Source organism: Etheostoma spectabile, chromosome 12 (assembly GCF_008692095.1).
Source record: "Etheostoma spectabile isolate EspeVRDwgs_2016 chromosome 12, UIUC_Espe_1.0, whole genome shotgun sequence".
NCBI classification, from domain to species: domain Eukaryota; kingdom Metazoa; phylum Chordata; class Actinopteri; order Perciformes; family Percidae; genus Etheostoma; species Etheostoma spectabile.
The window spans coordinates 19,583,302-19,601,997 of record NC_045744.1 but is presented as its reverse complement, the minus strand read 5'-3'; the positions used below and the strand labels follow the sequence as shown (position 1 = coordinate 19,601,997).

The window sequence follows — 18,696 nt, the reverse complement described above, 5'->3', positions numbered from 1 at the left end:
TGTTTCAGACAGAGGGAGAGTACAAGTACATATTCAGACAGACAGTTTTTGAACAGTAAAGAATGTAAACATGTTCTAGTACACACACATATGGAACTGAAAATGAGTGTGATATGCCTCCTTAAATGTCTCATTATTGCATATTATATCCTGTCAGTCAGGAGCCACATCAGGTCCCACCATAGGTCAGATTTTGGGGCCTCTGTGGATCTGTGGCTGTAGGTGCACCCTTTCCCTGGTATGGAGAAAAGAGATTCGTTGTTTGTCTTTCCTCCACATTTAAAAAGTCAATATTTTGGTGACATAAGGTTTTATGTGTAAGTGCCTTGTTCAAAACAATCAAAAAGGAGTTTATTGCCACAGTCGTTACCCTTCGTGGAACTTGCCTTGTTTATACATGTAAACATATACAAACAAACATATTCAAAATAAGAAATAATTACAATTAATACAACAACAAAAAACAGAAACTTAAAAAATTAAACATACAAAATAGCTGTAAGGTAAGGAGGTTGAAGGGATTTAGTGCAGAATGCAAAGAAATTATAGTACGTGCAATGGGAAGATGTATAGTCCAGGAAGGTTAGTGCAAAGTTTAGTGAATAGGGATGGTGGGGGGGGGGGGGGGATTTGCTCCAGAAAGTTCACCTGACTAAGAAATGTAATTTATGCATCACCAGTTGTTGTCTGGTTGCTCTCTGTGTTTAAGGAGCTTTAATCAGTCAGAAAAGAAAATATTGTTATAGTCACACGGACCATACTGATCCCAGACACTGTTATGTTTTACAATGCACAAACACCCATTAATCAAAATCTGGTGTTTAGGGTTTGGCTGAGGAGTTTCACCAGTTTGCGGGACGTTCTTGAAAAAATGACAAAAAAAAACCAAACATTTGTATTTGAAGGACCAAAAGACTCCAACAACGTTAGTGGCTGCCTGCAGATCAATAATCATTTTATCATAAATTGAGAGTTATGTGTCTGGCTCTGTGTCCCACGGTGAGCAGATGAAGGCAGACAGCTAACCAGATAGCAATCTTCAGATTAGTCTTCATGGCCACAGGATAAATGAGTTTAACATCATTTATAAAAGGATTTTTAAAGAACAGGTCCCTTTGTTCAGGAAGAAATACCAAAAAAACTTTCAAAAAAATATTGTATTTTATCACACATTTCTCAGCGGTGTTCAGAAACAACTGGCCCAGTTAGTGCTGGACTTTTGTCCCAAGCCAGTAGAGACAAAGCTTCAGGGGTCAACAAGATCAGAGAGTCTCAGTGAAATGATCCATCTTGTGATGTTAACACCCCACTATTAGCAGATGCTGGAATGATAATGACTCAGAGATAAAAGAAGAAAAAAAGTACACACCCTTTCTCTTTCTCCGCCCTCATCCTCTGTCTTTACGGACTACGTTTTCTCTTGAGCCACATTGTGCTTTCCGTCTTTAGCTTATCTCCCAGTTTAAGCTCTCGGAGAAGAGAAAGAAAAGCCAAAGCGTCCAATATTACTGGAAGGTCAGTTGAAGCTGTGGGAAGATGATGGCTGTGGTCAACTTCAGAGATAAACCTGTTAGGTATATTCTAGGGCTGTCAATCAATTTAAATATTTAATTGAATTGGTTAATTGCATAACTGTCCATAGTAAACTCAAGATTAATAACATGTAATATCATATCCTGCTCATTGTATAATAGACGCATATTCACGTTTGTGTTCAGATGTAACACGTCAGTAAATCTAGCCCTCCAATCAAAGAGCCTCTCCTATCAGCCAGTCAGGAGGCTCAACCCGTGTATAAAGACAGGTTTTTACTTCTGAGGCTTGTCTTGTTGAGAAAACACCAGCCATGACCTGCCACAACACAAACATGCAGTACCACATGATACAGAAATGTTGTATCAGCCAATATAGGACAGCTATCCTGCAGGATAATGACTGCAGGCTGTTCTTTTATGCAACTTTAACCATACTGACACAACAGAAGCAAGTTGGGAAAATCTGCATAACTTTGGATGATAAAACCTCCTGCATTTGCATGAAGTAAAATGTTAACCCATCATTTTCCTTTCTTGCTTTTCATGAGCTATGACAACTGGTTTAAACAGTGACACTTGTGGTTATTGTGGTTTTATGTGGATGATCGTGGCCACCATACAAGATTCCCCATTGGTGAAACAATAAAGTGTCAAATCGGGTTAACTTTCCTGAATCTTAGCAAAAGACAGGCTGCACTTTTAAGTGAGCAAAGAGTACAGATTACAAACAGCACCGAAAGTAGCAGAGTTGTAGTTCAGAGAATGATCCCATCAGACCAAGATCATTGTTGTTGTTGTTGTTGTTGTTGTTGTTCTGTGCGTGCTGACCCAGCCAAACACTGTGGGACAAACAGGAAGCCATTTATCCAAGGCCAAGTTTCCCCAAAGCTTCTTACTGCAGCTCCAAGATTGTCTTTGTTCTTTTGTGAGCCAAGAGACAATGATTATTTCAGGATTAAATTGAGTTTTGGAAACTGATTAGGGACCAGTTATGTAAGAGATGACAACAATCCATTTCAGCTCTTAGCTGCGTCAGAGCTCCGGGTATATGTTACAATAGTGTAACAGTAATAATGGCGGATGCAACTATGTAAACAAGAAGAATGACAACAGCAAATTGATTTAGATTTTGAGACTTTAAATTTCAGTTACTGAACAATTACATGTTTCAAAGATGAGTTGAGATGAGGACAATCAGAGAAATCACAGTAAGCTCCATATGACTGACCATTCATTCAGCTTTGTTTCCTTTGTATACGGATTTCCTGCTTTGATGGTTCCTGCCTTTTGTCTGTGTGTCTTTATTTCATGTGATGTTATGGGAGTTCCCATTAAAGTCTGATTAAACACTTCTCACTGTGGGCCAGAACATTTTGTGGGGCATATTTATAGACACAAATAGTCCACAAAGCTCTTATAGAGATGGATACTCAATAAAAATGCATTTATTGATTATAATGTCAAACTTACAGCTACTCAGTCTTTCAAACATAATCTTCAAAGCATTGGATAAAGCTGTCTATCGTGGCACGACACTTTAATTTTTCTGCAAGATCTAAATGTTGATTTATTGATGTCAAGATTTATATTTGATGCGGTTTATCTGGTGAAGAATTGATCATAGTTAAACCGCAGCTTCCTACTTCAGCTTGTTTAGTTTATATCCCAACACATTTAAAGACACAAAGTCATTGTACGCACACAGAAACCAACTCAACTAGAAAATAACTATCACTCGACCAACAAGTCCTCCACACCATACAACCATATAGGACGTGCAGTCCTACCCTTCAAAACAACCCACAAGAGCATTTTCAGTTGTCATATCTACACTTTTGAGTGTATAACAGAGAACGGTTTTAAACACATCGTTAACGCAGTGAACTGGTCGCAGTCTGGTCATATATAGGCACCATGACAACTTAGTTTAATAGTAAGTTTAAAAAAAAAAAAAATCGTGGTTTGGGTTATAATCAGTACATTTGTTCTGTTACTTCACTTCGGGTTACACATGTGACGCAGAACGTGACGTAGCGCCGTTTGTTTCGTAAAGTTTAAAATAAATAAATAAATGGCAGTAACTTTCATTGCCAAACGGAACACAAACGCCGCTTAGGGTTAGTGGTGACTGAAGCACATATATAATTGTACATCCTCTGCTTCACATCAGGCCATCTTTTTTACAGTCTGATAAATTTTGACTGATCTGATCAGTCAAGATGTATGTTTCAAAAAACACTACAAGCATTGACAGACTGGAATATTAAATACTTGGTTGATTTAAATTCCCTGCCTGAAATGTTTCTCTTCTTGGCAAAAAGGCAACATTTATACTTTGCCATATGGATAATCACAATTAGATGAGGCATATAGAAGGCATTAGTAGGCATACTGCACTCAGCTGCAACTCTCTATGGCCGTGTTTGGCTGTACCATCATCATCATCGCAATATCTTTTAGGAATCGGAACTTGAGATGGGGAAATGAGTTGCAAGCGGTGTGCAATTCATCGTGTTGTCAGTTGTCGTGTTTTTCTTTTTCAGTTAACATGTCACTTTTTTTGTCAAACTAACATGGCAACATTGTATATTGTTACAGCCATATTAATGGAAAATACTGGTACATAGGCTTCATGTTCATTTTCCTCATCATTGCATACTAGTATCCTTTGCTCCAGTACAAACAAGTCAATCAAATACATGAACAAATACACTAACTCAACTAAAATATCCTAAAATTCTAAAATCAGTTAAAAAAAACAATTGCATTTCCTCTTTTGCATTTTCACTATAATGTTCCTTTTTGATCACCTATGTTATCTGTGACAAACAAAAACAGTTAATAAGCAATGTTCAAGACATACTATAGATTATAATCAATACTGCAACATTTGCTCTGGAACTGTTACTTACAGTATACTAATCAATGGGACTTTAGCTTTAACCTCACTAACAGTGATGATAACAATGAAACAGTTACCAGCTACCACAATCCGTGAAATGCTAAAATTGACAATATGCTGTAGTTTCCAGTTCTTTCCTCCAACAAATGCCTGGTAAAGCAGAATAACATGCTAAATTAAAATGGAAGCTCTCTCAGAAAACAGTTTATCTGAGAAAATAACATCTCCACACCTCTCTATTCTCTTCACAGTGTATATATGTGGTAGAGTTAAGGAGCCTCAGGAGGAGGGGGTGTACAGAGCCCTCTTTGCCCCAAAGTGATGCGCTGAGCTCAGGCTGTGCTGCAGGTAGACTCCCCTGAAATTCGTAGCAATCATGGTCCTCCTTTTTCCTGTCCGACATCTTTGTCCATGTCTCATTGTCAAACCCCTGCCCTCTGGGGTCTTACTGTCCCAACAATGTTCCCTTTCAATGCCCTTCCAAACAATAATGAACCAATCGGTGCTAGGAGTAGATGGTAATGACCTCCCGACCACCTCCACGAACCAACAGCACACGGTCGAGGCCATCCATCAGGACCTCTAGGAACTCCATATCTGAGAGACACATTCTGGTTAAGGACATACTGTACATTACAGCAACACATGCTGCTATTTTCAGATGTAGCCACTGGAACCTCCATTAATGGGTGTGAAACATGCTTCTGTTGGTGGTGGAATGTACCTAAGCACATTTACTCAAGCAATGTGCTTAGGTATACATATAATGAGTTTTTACTCCACTTGAGTGTTTATCATACGTTCCATTTGATGCTACTTTTAACTTGTACGTCACTACATAGCCTACGAGGTCTAAATTGTTGCAACCCAAAACGCCGAAAATTTTTTGTAATTTTTATTCACTCTCTTGCCGAGAGTTAGGTGAGAAGATCAATAGCACCATAATGTTTGGTAACTATGAAGCTAAAGCCAGTGGGCAGTTACCGCAGTTCAGCATTAATACTTAAAGCAGGGATAAAAAGTTAGCCTGGCTGTGTCCAAATTAAGTGAAAACATATGTTTAATGGCAAAATTGGAATTGACAAAATGGCAGATTATATTGGTACAGGACACAATAGGTCTTTCTTATGGCCTCTTGCTAACTCAATTAGCTTAGCAATGAAGACAGGAAACAATTGGACACATCTAGTCTGGCTCTGTCTAAAGGAAATAAACATATCTGTCTGATATCACCTCAAAAGCTCTTTAATTAACATGCCGTTTCTTGTTTTTGTAATCCATATGCAAACCGAAGTGTAAAAACAACATGTTTTGGTTTATTACACCTCACTCAGTCTTCTTTAAGCTTCATCTTTGTACAATTAAAACAACCGAGACATATCAGGTCAATTAGAGACCTCTGGTGAAATGTGTTGACTTTGAACAGAGCCAGGCTAGCTGTTTACCCCTATTTCAAGTTTCTGTGCTAAGCTAAGCTATGCTACACGCCTGCTGTTTCTAGCCTGATTATTTGCATACAGACATGAAAGTAGTATTGGTTTTCTAATGTAACTATTGGCAAGAAAGCTAATTAGCACATTTCCTAAAATCTTGGAGCTATTCTTTTAATATAAAAACTTTATTTGACTGACTGAATGACTCGTCTAACGACTGATTAACTGAAAAAGGATACAGTTGTCATCCCCTTTCTTATTCTTTGGCGGCCCCGGCATGTTGAGCAATACCAGCTGTGAATCACGGGACTTCTTGAGCACTGCCTCATTCAGCTTCACAGCTGTGTGCATCCTCCGCACATTGGACTGGCTACTACATTGGACAACAGACATTAATCAGAGCATTGGTTATCCCGCAATCCCTTCCAAAGTCAGAGGGCTGTTTCAGTATGATACTCTAAATCAGCAATCTACAGAAAGCACAGGATGTGTGATTGGGAATCTGAGTCAAATACAATATACAGACACATTAGGCGTCCTTATGTTTCATTATGCACCCTGACACTCATGCAAACTGAGCCGGTTACCTATCTTCACACAAGACAACAGACACCATTCTCACATTGTGCATGCACGGAGAGAGCATGCACGTGCAAATAAAAAGCAAAAGATAGAGTGACTTACAGATTCTCCCACTCTCTAGAAGATTTGGAACACAAAACATGTTCAATATTAACACAATAATTATGTCTGTGTCTTAATTTTTAGATCATCTAGATGTACAGAGGTCTTGGAAAATAAGCCATTCACTGCAATAAAACAGTATCTGCAAATTACATATAAAAACACGCAAGTCAATAGCAAAATGATTGAATGCAGTTAAAGGACCAGTGTGTTGGATTTAGTGCAGTCTAGCAGGAGGTTGCAGATGAAAACTAACTGAATCCCTCTTCCCTTCCCCATTCCTTTCCAAGCGTGTAGAACCTTTGTTTCAAGGCTTCTGCCAATACAACCTACTAAATCCTACACATTAATCCTTTAGGAGGACAACCCCTAGATAATATACATCAAAATATGACCAATTAGGTGCTGAATTTTCAAAAATTAGAGCAATTCAGAAGGATTTTAGCCTTTCACATCCTCTTGATAACTCCAAATACAATTCTATCATTAATGGTGTTGGAGCTAAGTGCAGTACAACAGCAGCACATATGAATAAACACAATACATATAATAACAATAGTGATAAAATTGCAATATATGAAAATTCTTTTAACCATATCTAATAAATCACATTTAGTGTTGAGGTGAATATAAACATGTTTGACATGTTGGGCACTATAACAAAAATCAGGAAGGGTATCTGTATCTACTTACGGTCTCATGTTAAACATGTCTTTAACTCCCATGCCTTCTCTTTGTCTGTTCCTCTCATTGACCAGTTTGTCTTTGGTCCACGTCATGTGGACACGATCTGGTGTGGCACCTGCAGCTTTGTCATTCATTTTAGAATGAGACGCTGTGTTCCGGTCATGGATCAACTGTGCCTAAACAAAAAGATAGATCAGATGATAAAAAGACAGTTTGGCCATTGTAGTTTTCAGGCATGTTAAATCCTCATTATTTCTATCAATAAAACTTTAACATTTTGCAATTGGATTTCCAATTATATCCTTTCTAGTAAAGGCCTAACTCAAAAAAATCAAACTCTCATTGGTGGCTTTTGGGAAACACCATAGACTGTATAAAAGAAGTGGACGTAGCCTTCGAGTCTGAACAGTGAAGCCACTGCAGAAGTGCCTTAATGAGTTTAATGAGTTTATGGCCTCAATTGCTAGTTTAAAGTATTTTTTAATACAACATGATGTTAACTTTGTAAATGGTTGTCCAATGTAGAGAAAAATAGACGATAAAGAAGGGGATGCTTTGACGACGCTACGTCCTAAGCATGTGTCTGGTCAATCATAAGCCACGTCCGTGGTTTGTGATTGAGTAGACGCTACCTGAGCAACCAGACCAATCAAGATAGAGGCCCAGCAAAGATATTCTATGGCACTCTATGGATTTAAAAAGCCATGAACCTGTTTTTGGGTGTCCATGTTTTGTATTATAACTTTTGACTTTCATGAACTGAATGAAAACACACCGTTAAAGGGTCAGAGTTCTATTTGCATTTGGTTGTACCAAAAGAAACTATAGGGAGTCTGCTGTTCATTTTCTTTGGAAAGTACATTTTGTTGTACAGTATGCCGGTTTTTCACTAGCTAAAATTATCATTTCAATAATATCATGTTTAATGTGACTTATGGCTTGCTAACTAAGCTAGCAAGCTAGTGCTAGCATTAGCTGATAACTGAGCTCTAATTATGGTCAATTCTCTCTTTAAAGAAACAAAATGGAGACCATAATGCTAAAGACAAACGGTAGTCTAAGAACCATTGGTTGGCTATTCTACTCCTTTTATACAGTTGATGCTAAACACCAATATGATTTTACTACTTCTCTCAAAATAAACAAAACTATTCTATTTCTACTTTTCTATTCAGTAGTAATCTCTAAAATAAGTATTAGTGGGAATTTTACCACAACGCAATGTAATTGCAAATATGTCATTGCTTTACACTTATGAGGGACATGCAAATATGACCATAAAAGGATGTTAAGACAATTTATTTAAATGAGTTTATTAGGGCCGTCAGGTAATACAAAAGGTTTATGGTGATGACACACTGTTTTACAGTGGACACAATAAACCTGCTCTGTTAAGGATGTAGAATCAGATTTTCACTATGTTGTGCTGTGCATAAAAGTGTGTGACAATAATAAACTATCTTTAAACAGAAAAACTAAACATGTCACAATATCAATGATAAGAGACAAGGGAGGAGGGGTGGGGGGGATCCAAACCACACTTGAGGATTTCAACCATTACTGCCTAGTAACAACAGGATGGGGATCCTGGAGGACCCAAAGCTCTGTTGCTATAAATGTCATAAACATCATAAACTCCATAATTGTGTGTTAGAATCTCTGAGGGAATGGATGCAACGGTAAGTAAGTGATAACTGGATTTTGTCTCATGTGGACCTCCAGTATTGGGAGTCGGGTGAACATTTAAAGGCTCAGTGAAGAATCTGTCTGCCTCTAGTGGAAGCTTTTGGTCTCTACGGCTCTGCCCCCTCAGCATCTACAATACAGTGAATGAGGGGAAGACAGAAAACATTGAGACTGAACCTTCTATCTCTAAATTCATCTTATGATGACAGCATGGTCCTAAAGCACTGCAGTTCTTATTAAAGGATTATTATGCCAAAAAAGGATGGCATGGTAAATAGAGGGACCAAAGGCGTAATGGTCGACTACTACGGGCCATTTGGTCGCTGGGACTACCTTATCCTCTTCTATGCACAGGGTGTTGAAGGAGGGGGCACCTGGTGAATTCTTCCTCTTTATGGAGCTGCGGGATACATCTGTGATACTCTGAATCTGATCACAAAGCCAGGTTAGGATTAGGGGAAGAGTTCAAAGGTCAACAACAGCAGAACAGACCAAGATGAGTTATGTTACACCTTTCTCTTGGGCAGAAGATAGCTACATCAGTATAGTACAGCTGTAACATATTAGTTTATAGTTTGTTAAAGCATTTCTATATCATGTCTTAAAGTGTAAACACTGCACCTGAATATTTCAAAATAGAATATAACACTTGTTTGAGTATGGACCTTACAAAGTAGACATTTTTAGCGTGTTTACAGTGTTGTGGACAGTGTTAAAGGGATAGTTCAGATTTTTTAAGTGGGGTTGTATGAGGTACCTATCCATAGACAGTAGATGGGGTTCGGCATGGCCCCAGTTTGGGGAAGCAGTCAGGAGTACTGACACAGAATAATAATTTATACTGTTTATTGATCCCCAGTGGGGAAATTAAAATTTACACTCCGTTGTAATCACTACACACAATTCTGAAATACACACACATGCTCAGGACCTATTCATGCACAAATATAGAGATGTTTAGAGTAAGTAGGCTGCCAGTGCTGGACCAGGAGGTGAAATTGCATCTCTCCAGCTACCAATCCACACTCTGTACTTTGGTCTGGACTTAGGGACTTGAACCAGCAACCCTCCAGTTCCCAACACAACTCCCTACGGACTGAGCTACTGCCACCCCCAGAAGCAAAGCAATGTACACATGTGGACAGGGTCACCCAAAATAAGCCATCTAAAAAGACCAATATCAGTTCAAGTGTACGATATTTCAATCCTATTTTCACTACTCTACCTTTCCGTCAGCCACCCTATTGCGATGGGGAATGTATGATCTATTCAAAGACACCAGACTCCTTGGACAAATTTTACCTTGCAGAACTATGTCAGAAGTCTACTGCTGCCTTGGCCGTTTAGTTTGTTTGTCATTGCGTGACTTTGGTGAATCCGAAATTAACCCACCGCCATCTATTGTAGTTATTACACTGACTATGAGTAAGTATCTCATACAACCCCACTTAAAATATCCAAACTATCTCCTTAAGTTTGTCTTGTTAACATTTCCATTGAATTAAATGTGTCAATACTTGCATATAACATTACAGTTTTGTAAGTCCTTCATAAAAACATCTTGCTATTGTTGTTTTGAATGTGTCCACATGTTTGTGTAAGGACATGTATTATTTGTATTAGTGCAAATGTTATAACATGAGTGTCACGGTACCTCTCTCTCCCTCTCAGTGCGGGACAGCTGCATCTGTTTAAGCATTTGAGACCTCTGCTCCATCACCAGCGTCTTCTCATAGGTGAAGGCTGAGATGTCACTTTCATGCTTGAGGGACATAAAACATTTGCAATTTCAGATTTGTATACAAACTACTAAATATAGTTATTAAATGTATTTTCTGTGGCTAATGTTCCAAGGCAAATTTCCAAAAGTGTTACTTACTTGGCAATAAATCATTTTCTGATTCTGATTTCTGATTCTGATAGAGTAGTATAAAGTCAACAGGTCACCTCTCAGTATGTTGCTCAAGGGCAGGTTAGACTACCACCTGGAGCAACCATTTATTAGATAAATGAATAATTGAATTGTCTGAATTACAAATAGTCTCACCATCTCCACAACCTCCACCACTGCATCCAGGCGTAGCTGGTAGAGAAACATCTGGAGGTCTTTTTTCATCTGGATGGAGTTGTCGTCCATGTGGGCCACCGTGAAGATTCGCATTTGACACTTCCTCCATACCTTCAGAAATAAGAAATGCCGTACATCAGCTGCTGGTTACACACAGCGAAAAATTAAAAAAAAATGTAATCCCATCTGTGATCTAGGTGGAACATGAGTAACTTTAGCAAACTTAGGGAGCTATGTGAGACATTAAGCATTACTCTTTACATTTCCTTTATTAATGATAATGTGAAGACTGGTAGCCTCTACAGTAAAAACAAAGTGTGAAAAACATGTTACGTACTGTACATATCAATGCAACATAGAGGATCCAATCTGTTGATATATAAAAGACTATTTTTTTCCGCACTGCAAACTGCTAAAAACAAGGAAATAGGAAATAACAACGCACACGCACCTTGTGTTGACTAAGTAAAAATGGCAGCAGCATGAGCAGTCCGCCATCATGAACGATCCACCACACGTCAATGGTCCCCCCCTTCAGACGCTCCTGGTTTCCAGGGAAATGGTCAATGTTCTTAGCAACCAGCAGAGCCTGTTGAGCCGCTGTAGTCTCTCTTACTGTTTCTGTAGAGAGCGAGAGCGAGAGCGAGAGAGAGAGAGGTATTAATGGCGAGGCATTTTAAATGTGGGATACAGTTCTGTCTCTCTCTGTGCTGTTCCCTTGTGTTTTTCCGGTGAGTCTTTCCCTTTTTCTCTTGCAGAGAGAAAGTTGAAGTTCCCTACTACTTGTTGTTGGATTGCCAGCAAAGGCTCCAACTCCTTTGTGTCCTCAAATTGCTGACATTGTGTGTAAAATAACCCATACCTGTAAAGATGTTAGTAAGATCAGAGAAAAGTGCCTCTTAGAAATATGGGACCTTACAGTCTAAAATCAATGACATGCAGGAAAACTATTAATTGTTTAAAGGGCATACATATCAACTCAGGTTTCATGTACTTAATACTGTAGAAATGTATGCTCTGATTTTGTCCCACCCTTCCTTCACGACACTCCTGTGTAGTTTACCTATAAAGTTCCTCCTGGCGGAGGAGTCCCTGGCTTGTCCCCAGTCTGCCGGCCAGGCCATCAGCACGGCGTTGTGTTTCATTCCTCCCAGTCCTGCTGACTGGATGAGCAGGGAGAAACCGTCTCGCAGGTTGGATGACGCCACCACATGGGAGAAACCCTTCATCTTCTCTGCAGCCATCGCTGCTTTTAAGTTCTGCGCGGTCCAAAAGGACCAAAACAAAGGAGAAGGAAAGGAAAGGACAATAAAAACGGTCTCAGATTATGAACTGTGCACAATATTTTGAGTTGCTGATACTCACTGCTTGTATAAAATGCTGGGAGCATCTTTTCTACATGTAACCTGTTTACATGACTTTGCACAAAAACAGGTGAATATGTAAAGTGAACATAAGCAGTATTACCAGTTTGCCCAAAAATAACTTCAATTTGATTGTGGCATGGTAGCTTTCAGTCTTATTTTAGTATGCAGTTTGCATGCTATCCTAGTATTTCCAAAAACAGCATTGTTGTTTTAAGCAGGATTTTTCCTGCATTGTTGTTTTAAGCAGGGGTTTTACTGCATAGATGAATTTTGGCTCCCCCTAAAGAGGTTTTAGCCAGACTCAAAGGAAAAATAGCAATAAAAAATTAAAATAATAACCAAATAAACTATTGAACATTAACTTGAATATGAGCGCTAATCACAATTTAATCTCCAGAGTCAGGCGGTACCGGACTCTCCGGCTAATTATTTCAAATATTATTTATTTTTTTAAACCAGTTTTGGTAATTGGGGTTTTATTTACGCAAGCATTAAATACATTTTTGATTATTCCCCCCCCCCCAGGCCCATTTTGAGCCAGGAAAACCCTGTTAAGGAATTTATCTGTGATACCTCTAAATAGACACCCATAACCTCTATGATGGATAATACTGGACACCCATGCAGAGGACTAAACAGACAGAGCAGATGACTGAACAAATGAGCAAACCTGCTCTCCAGTCTTGACGTCATTTCCCCGGGTCATGTAGGTTCCCTCCAGGACTGAACAGACGATGGTCAGTCCTCTTCCTGCTTTGAGCTGTGTGGTAAAAGACAAGAGACGACGGTGTTTCACCTTCAGGTCGGAGTCCAACTTACACAACACCAACAGCTGAGGCCTGATGAGAGAGAAAAAAATGTAAATAGTAAAAGAAAAGAAAGAGAATGCAAAAATAGGAATTCAGAATCAAATATAAACAATGTACAGTATGATAAAAATGTAAACCACTTACATGTTTAATACATTGTATGAGTGGAAACTCAAAATATATGAAACAAGATTTATAAAAAGGGGAAGTGTGCTGATTTTACACATCAAAATCTGTTTACAGGTCTTGGGAGTACCACTGCATGTACTGTACACATGTGTCTGCAGAGGGAGCTGTGTGAAATCTGATAAATGTCCTCAAGGGATGCCACTTGAGTCAGCACGTTTAGAAATGAAAAAAAGATCTGAGGTTGTGAAAGAAGTGAGCTTATCAGACCGCTGTATGTATTTTTTTTTTTTGCCTGTGAAGCACTTTGTGACTCTTTCTAAGATGGGTGCTATATAAATACACTTTACATGCTTACTTACAGTAGCCTGCTATTAATCTCTGCTGGAAACAAACGGCTCGTGGCTACATCATTCACTTACTATCATATCAAACCTGAATCTCAGACTGAACTGACAGGGGTTGAACTGCTCTACGGGTAATGTAGGCGACAAGTTTCAACAAACAAGGAGAATACGTGAAATAAAACAGATGATATCACTGCTTCCGCTGCATCAATTTTGATCCTTTCATTTATTTTTATCTGTCCATCATGAGTCCAACGATGTTACAATGCAATGCTAAATTGTTGCCATATTTCATACAATTTTTTACTTTATTTAACATCTATATTTTGCAGATTTTTGGACTCTATTTTGCACATATATTCAATGAAAAATTAAAATGCAAATTCAGAAGCATTAGAGGCATAACAAGAAATAAAAATCCCCAAATAGTAGTTTTGTGCATCCTATCCCATGGTTTCATCATGATTTAAGCAAATCACATCATACATTCTCACACACTCACCTCCAGTTTTTGGTGTGTAGTGGTGCTTCCTCCAGACGGATGAGAGCATAGCGTGCTGCATTCAAGGACAGACCTCTGATCCCATCACCCCATTCCTTCACTGCCCTGCAAACAAAAAGGTCCAAAAAGGAAAGTTTCACCTCTTTTACAAATGTTTTTGAACCGAATAGACATTCAAATCTGGCGTAAAAGACTCTAGACCTAATAGCCAAAACTCACCCTCTGTACTCAATGTACTTGTAGATACAGCCAGCTATCAACATGGCAACCAGGGCGTAGTACCAGGAGCAGATGAACATGAGAGAGAGACACAGACTCATCCCTAAGAAGGAGAGGGTCCTATAGGACACACGCACGCACACCCACACCCACACCCACACCCACACCCACACCCACACCCACACACACACACACACACACACACACTTTTTACAACATTTACATAAAATGTGAAGGATTTATTCTGAGTTTAGTTGAAAGCTGTTCTTACCAGTGATAGTACTTGAAGCGAGGTCTCCAGTTGGGGGTACGGAGTAAAGTCTGAACGGCACAGGCCAGGTTAACAAACAGATAGCACATGAGGAAAAACCTGAGTGTACACAAACGGAAATAAATATTAAAGAGAGAAAGGACTGTAATCAAACTGGCAAGTAAAGTAACAGACTGAAAGCATAGAGATAGGAAGTAGATCTATCTTCTTTTAGTATTTGCAACAGTGTTAATCCACGTACATGGAGAGGATGGGGGCCACGGCATCTAGAGAAGCGATTAGGATTCCTATCTCACAGATCCCAACGGTCAACAGTAGAGCCCAGGTGGGCTCACCATTAGCCTTCCCATGACCAAAGACCTGAGAAAGACAAAAACAGAGAGAGATGAGATGATACAGTACTGCAGAAAACTGCCACTACTTAGTCCATTAGTCAACCAATCGTTGTTCTGGTCTTAGTCAACTAAGATTTATTTAGTCCATTAGTGATTTCTTTGTGATTTTTTTATGCTGACGGACTTATTTTCCAAAAACCTCTCTGGGGTTTTTGGTTTGAACGTCTGTTAGACCTCTAGGATATATGCAATTGGCCTTGTGAAAGAGACACCTATTCTCATCTTAAATCTTTTTTGTTTGTTCGTACAAGTCTGATTCACCAAACTCTCTTAACTGGTCGCTTATTTCAGCCTGTTGGATGTCACCTGTTTAGTTGGAGGTGTGCTTTTATGATATTTGATAGTTAGCATTATCTACAGCCCTAAAGTTAAAGGCTGACTGTTCCATCCTGTTTGTGGGTACGTTAAATTCCTGCATGCGCAAAAGACCCCAGCAGCGGGGGCGGGGAGTTGCTCCCCAGTCTGGAGGATAAGGAGAAGCAACAAACTAGGATAATCGCTGCAGGTCATCAAGCATTTTATCACTTCATTTTGTGTCACGTTTATGAGAATTTACACAATAAAAGTTGTGAAAAACAAATAACGGGAACCAAGCAGTCGACCTGTTAAGAACAAGCACATGCTCCAAACAGGCACTAGTGCACTAGTGTTACTAAAGAATGAACAGAAGAATTTCCCAAAACAATTAGAAAATATTAAGCGCAGCTGTCAACAACATATACTAAAAAAAGCACTGTACTATGACAGAAATAGAGACAGAATGGTTTGATTTAAAGGGGAACTATGCACTTTTTTTTAGCTTAATTTAGCTTAACTGAACAGCATTGGAGTCATTGGAATGGTTACAATAATTTTTTTTTGTTGAATGGTAGTTGTCTTGCTCTCTCCTAGCGCCTGTGAGCGAAAAAAAAACACCCTTGGAACTTTGGGCTGGCGAGCTCGCCAAAGTATCGCGTGATATCAGGTCACACGATATAAAGAATTGCTTCACGGCACTGCACACATGCACCCATTGAAGGTAGCGATGGAGTTTTTTGCATGCCTGAGCCGGCAAAAAAGAAGCAGAAAGCTCGAAAATTATTGTCGGAGGAGAAAGAGGAAACGGCAGACTGACCGAGCGAGGAGTCAGACACAAGTAAACATAGGAGCTGCCAAATATCTATTCCGAAACTGTAGGGGGGGGCTCTATAGAGAAACCTGCAAGCAAAAAGCAAAGAAATGGCTAAAACTACATAACGCCCCTTTAAAGATAGAGGCCAAAAACGTCCTTTATCAAGCAAAGCCTACTGAAGACCAAATTAAAAATTAATAAAGTCATTTTGTGTTTGGGTGATGCTTTACTGTAAAAGTGCACAGGACACAAAAACAAATATCTATCTAACACTGACCTGTAGGAACGGGATGACGCCATCCCGAGCGATGGCCTGCAACAGCCGGGGGGCGCCAGTGAGGCTTTGCAGCCCTGCTCCACAGCAGGAGAAAAACGAGCCAATCACAATCACCCAGGGGGACGGCCAGGCCAGAATACCAATTACGGGATTCTTCTGTACTGAGTAACCGAACCTGAAACACCCACAAGCATTCATAAAATATAATATGTGTACTATATACTGGGTATACTATGAGTATCGGTGTCAGCCACGTCACAGACCCATTTTCATTCAACACCACTGATTCTGTCTCAAAAACAAATGCTTGAATAAAAAAACGTTTGATCACTTACTAGCTGTAAAACGTCAGCCTGCCACCATTTAATACTCTAAAATGACGTCAATAAAAATACACTTACTTGTCTCTCAGTACCACTCCTTCAATACAGGCTCCAAACAAGACCACACAGGAGATGTCTGAGCATGAAGTTAAGATGGAAATACTTACAGTTTGTACTTACTTTGCAGTAACAAACATGATCTGTTACATCACAACACAAATAAATACAAACATAACTGGCTGTGTTGCTGCTCTCTGGCATCAACTGCTATACCTCCTACATGCACATGCTGGTTTGTACTATACTGTGTAGATATCTCTATCAGAGTCTAGAGGATACAGATGAAAGACGTGGTGACAATAGCCATTATGGTTCCTATTGGGATGGACCTCTGGGCATCCCTGAGATCACCAGACCTATTAGAACCAGCCATTATACCTAAAATAAAACACACAGGACATAAACATTAGAGTCAGTTTTGGAGGAAGCATTAAGAGCCTTTACTTATGAGAAAATTACAAATCAGAGTCCTGCATTTATAGTTTAATTCAAAGGGTTATTTTTGTCATTTTTGCACAAACTGTCATTATTTCCTGACCGGATAACATGAAATGAGCAATGGTGCAAGTTGTTGCAAATGACAAATTGTTCTCAAATCGATTTACCTGGATAAATGAAGGTTAAAAAAAAAATCTAATTGGATAATCATGACGTCTCTAAGGCAGTATTAACGCCCCTTGTGGAATGCGAACAAACTACATAACTAGATAACGCTGATCAAATATGAGTCAACATTATTTTCCTTCGGACATGGTACAATCTTCCAAGTGCCGTTAGGAGCACCAGGAGGAAGCAGAGGAACATACATACAGTCCAACATACAACATAATATCTGTCTAATGCATGGGATGATAATGTCTCATGTCAGGTATGTCAGTTGCCTTAAACTTGATTGTGAGCAGCTGCAACATAATAATTTCCCAGAGGGGATTATTAAAGTATTCTGATATAGGGACAGTTTCCGCAAATATAATGAAAGTTATTTTAAATAAAAGTTAACAACTGCAGCTTTAAGTGAAAGTACTCATCTCGCATAATTGTTCTGTTCAGATTTTTAATACTTAGCATTTAATTTAGTTTGCCAGCAAAATCATTTCTTATGTTAGAATCTTCAGGTTGAACAGTCTAACTCATATTTGTTGGTATTTCATCTACCTGTGACAGAGGGGAAGTATATTCCCACCAGCAGAGTGAAGTATGTGGCGATGTCATTGAAGACGTACGGCTTTTTCTCATCTTTGGACGTGTCCTGGGCTTCTACTGAAGGCTGGTCTTTCTTCTCTATGAGCATACCGGCTGGACCGTAGTCGCCCCACAAGTTGTCTAACAGAAAGACACAAAAGCATCATCAGCTGGATGGACATTAGGATGTATTCTCTGGGGCAAAGAATATGTTGTGAACAAAGTTGATTATTTGGAAAAAGGGTGGCACAAGATGAAATAAAACTGGACTTCATCGTCATAAAAAAGAGCTCAGAATACTTCCTCTTTCTCACCTTTGATAACTCCGCTCAGAAGTCCGGGTATGGCCCGGATCTCTGTCACATTGTTTAAGTCGAAGTATTCATCACAGGTTGCATTGCTGTCGCAAAAGAGGTTCCATAGGTCCGTGTTCTCGGTTTTGTTTTTCACAACCTTTGTCTTAGCACATGTTTCAAACATTTCATTCTTCAGAGATCGGTTTCCCAACAGACAGACGCTTTAAAAGAAAAGAGAAAAGTGTAGCTTAGTTGGATGGAAGCTGATGTATCTGTTGTGGTAGATGGAGCACTGGTTTTCTGGGAAAGAGATGACTCAGAACAACTAAGAAGTATAAATTAATGAAAGTAACGTTCCATTTCATTTTTTACATTGGTTGATAAAAGATGTGTTTTGCAATAAACCTGAGTCCCTG

General features: G+C 39.2%; 1 protein-coding gene across 7 annotated transcripts in view; it reads right to left on the bottom strand.

Annotated features, from left to right (window-relative positions):
• Window positions 1–4,829: 4,829 nt before the first annotated feature.
• The window catches only part of LOC116699304 (solute carrier family 12 member 7), a 31,319-nt gene continuing 17,452 nt past the window's right edge, over window positions 4,830–18,696 (bottom strand). For 6 of the 7 annotated variants that reach the window (XM_032531821.1, XM_032531822.1, XM_032531825.1 and 3 more), the window contains 19 exons: window positions 18,299–18,501; window positions 17,958–18,125; window positions 17,082–17,180; window positions 16,821–16,878; window positions 16,420–16,594; window positions 14,878–14,996; window positions 14,637–14,735; window positions 14,366–14,485; window positions 14,147–14,251; window positions 13,033–13,201; window positions 12,059–12,254; window positions 11,447–11,616; window positions 10,975–11,106; window positions 10,582–10,689; window positions 9,261–9,356; window positions 7,248–7,417; window positions 6,555–6,569; window positions 6,110–6,243; window positions 4,830–5,034 (listed from right to left, as the gene is read on the bottom strand). In XM_032531821.1, coding sequence (XP_032387712.1) covers window positions 4,943–5,034; window positions 6,110–6,243; window positions 6,555–6,569; window positions 7,248–7,417; window positions 9,261–9,356; window positions 10,582–10,689; window positions 10,975–11,106; window positions 11,447–11,616; window positions 12,059–12,254; window positions 13,033–13,201; window positions 14,147–14,251; window positions 14,366–14,485; window positions 14,637–14,735; window positions 14,878–14,996; window positions 16,420–16,594; window positions 16,821–16,878; window positions 17,082–17,180; window positions 17,958–18,125; window positions 18,299–18,501 — 2,428 coding nt within the window. In that variant the 3' untranslated portion in view covers window positions 4,830–4,942. The remainder of the gene's footprint in view (window positions 5,035–6,109; window positions 6,244–6,554; window positions 6,570–7,247; window positions 7,418–9,260; window positions 9,357–10,581; window positions 10,690–10,974; window positions 11,107–11,446; window positions 11,617–12,058; window positions 12,255–13,032; window positions 13,202–14,146; window positions 14,252–14,365; window positions 14,486–14,636; window positions 14,736–14,877; window positions 14,997–16,419; window positions 16,595–16,820; window positions 16,879–17,081; window positions 17,181–17,957; window positions 18,126–18,298; window positions 18,502–18,696) is intronic. The other variant, XM_032531826.1, reaches the window with a different exon arrangement.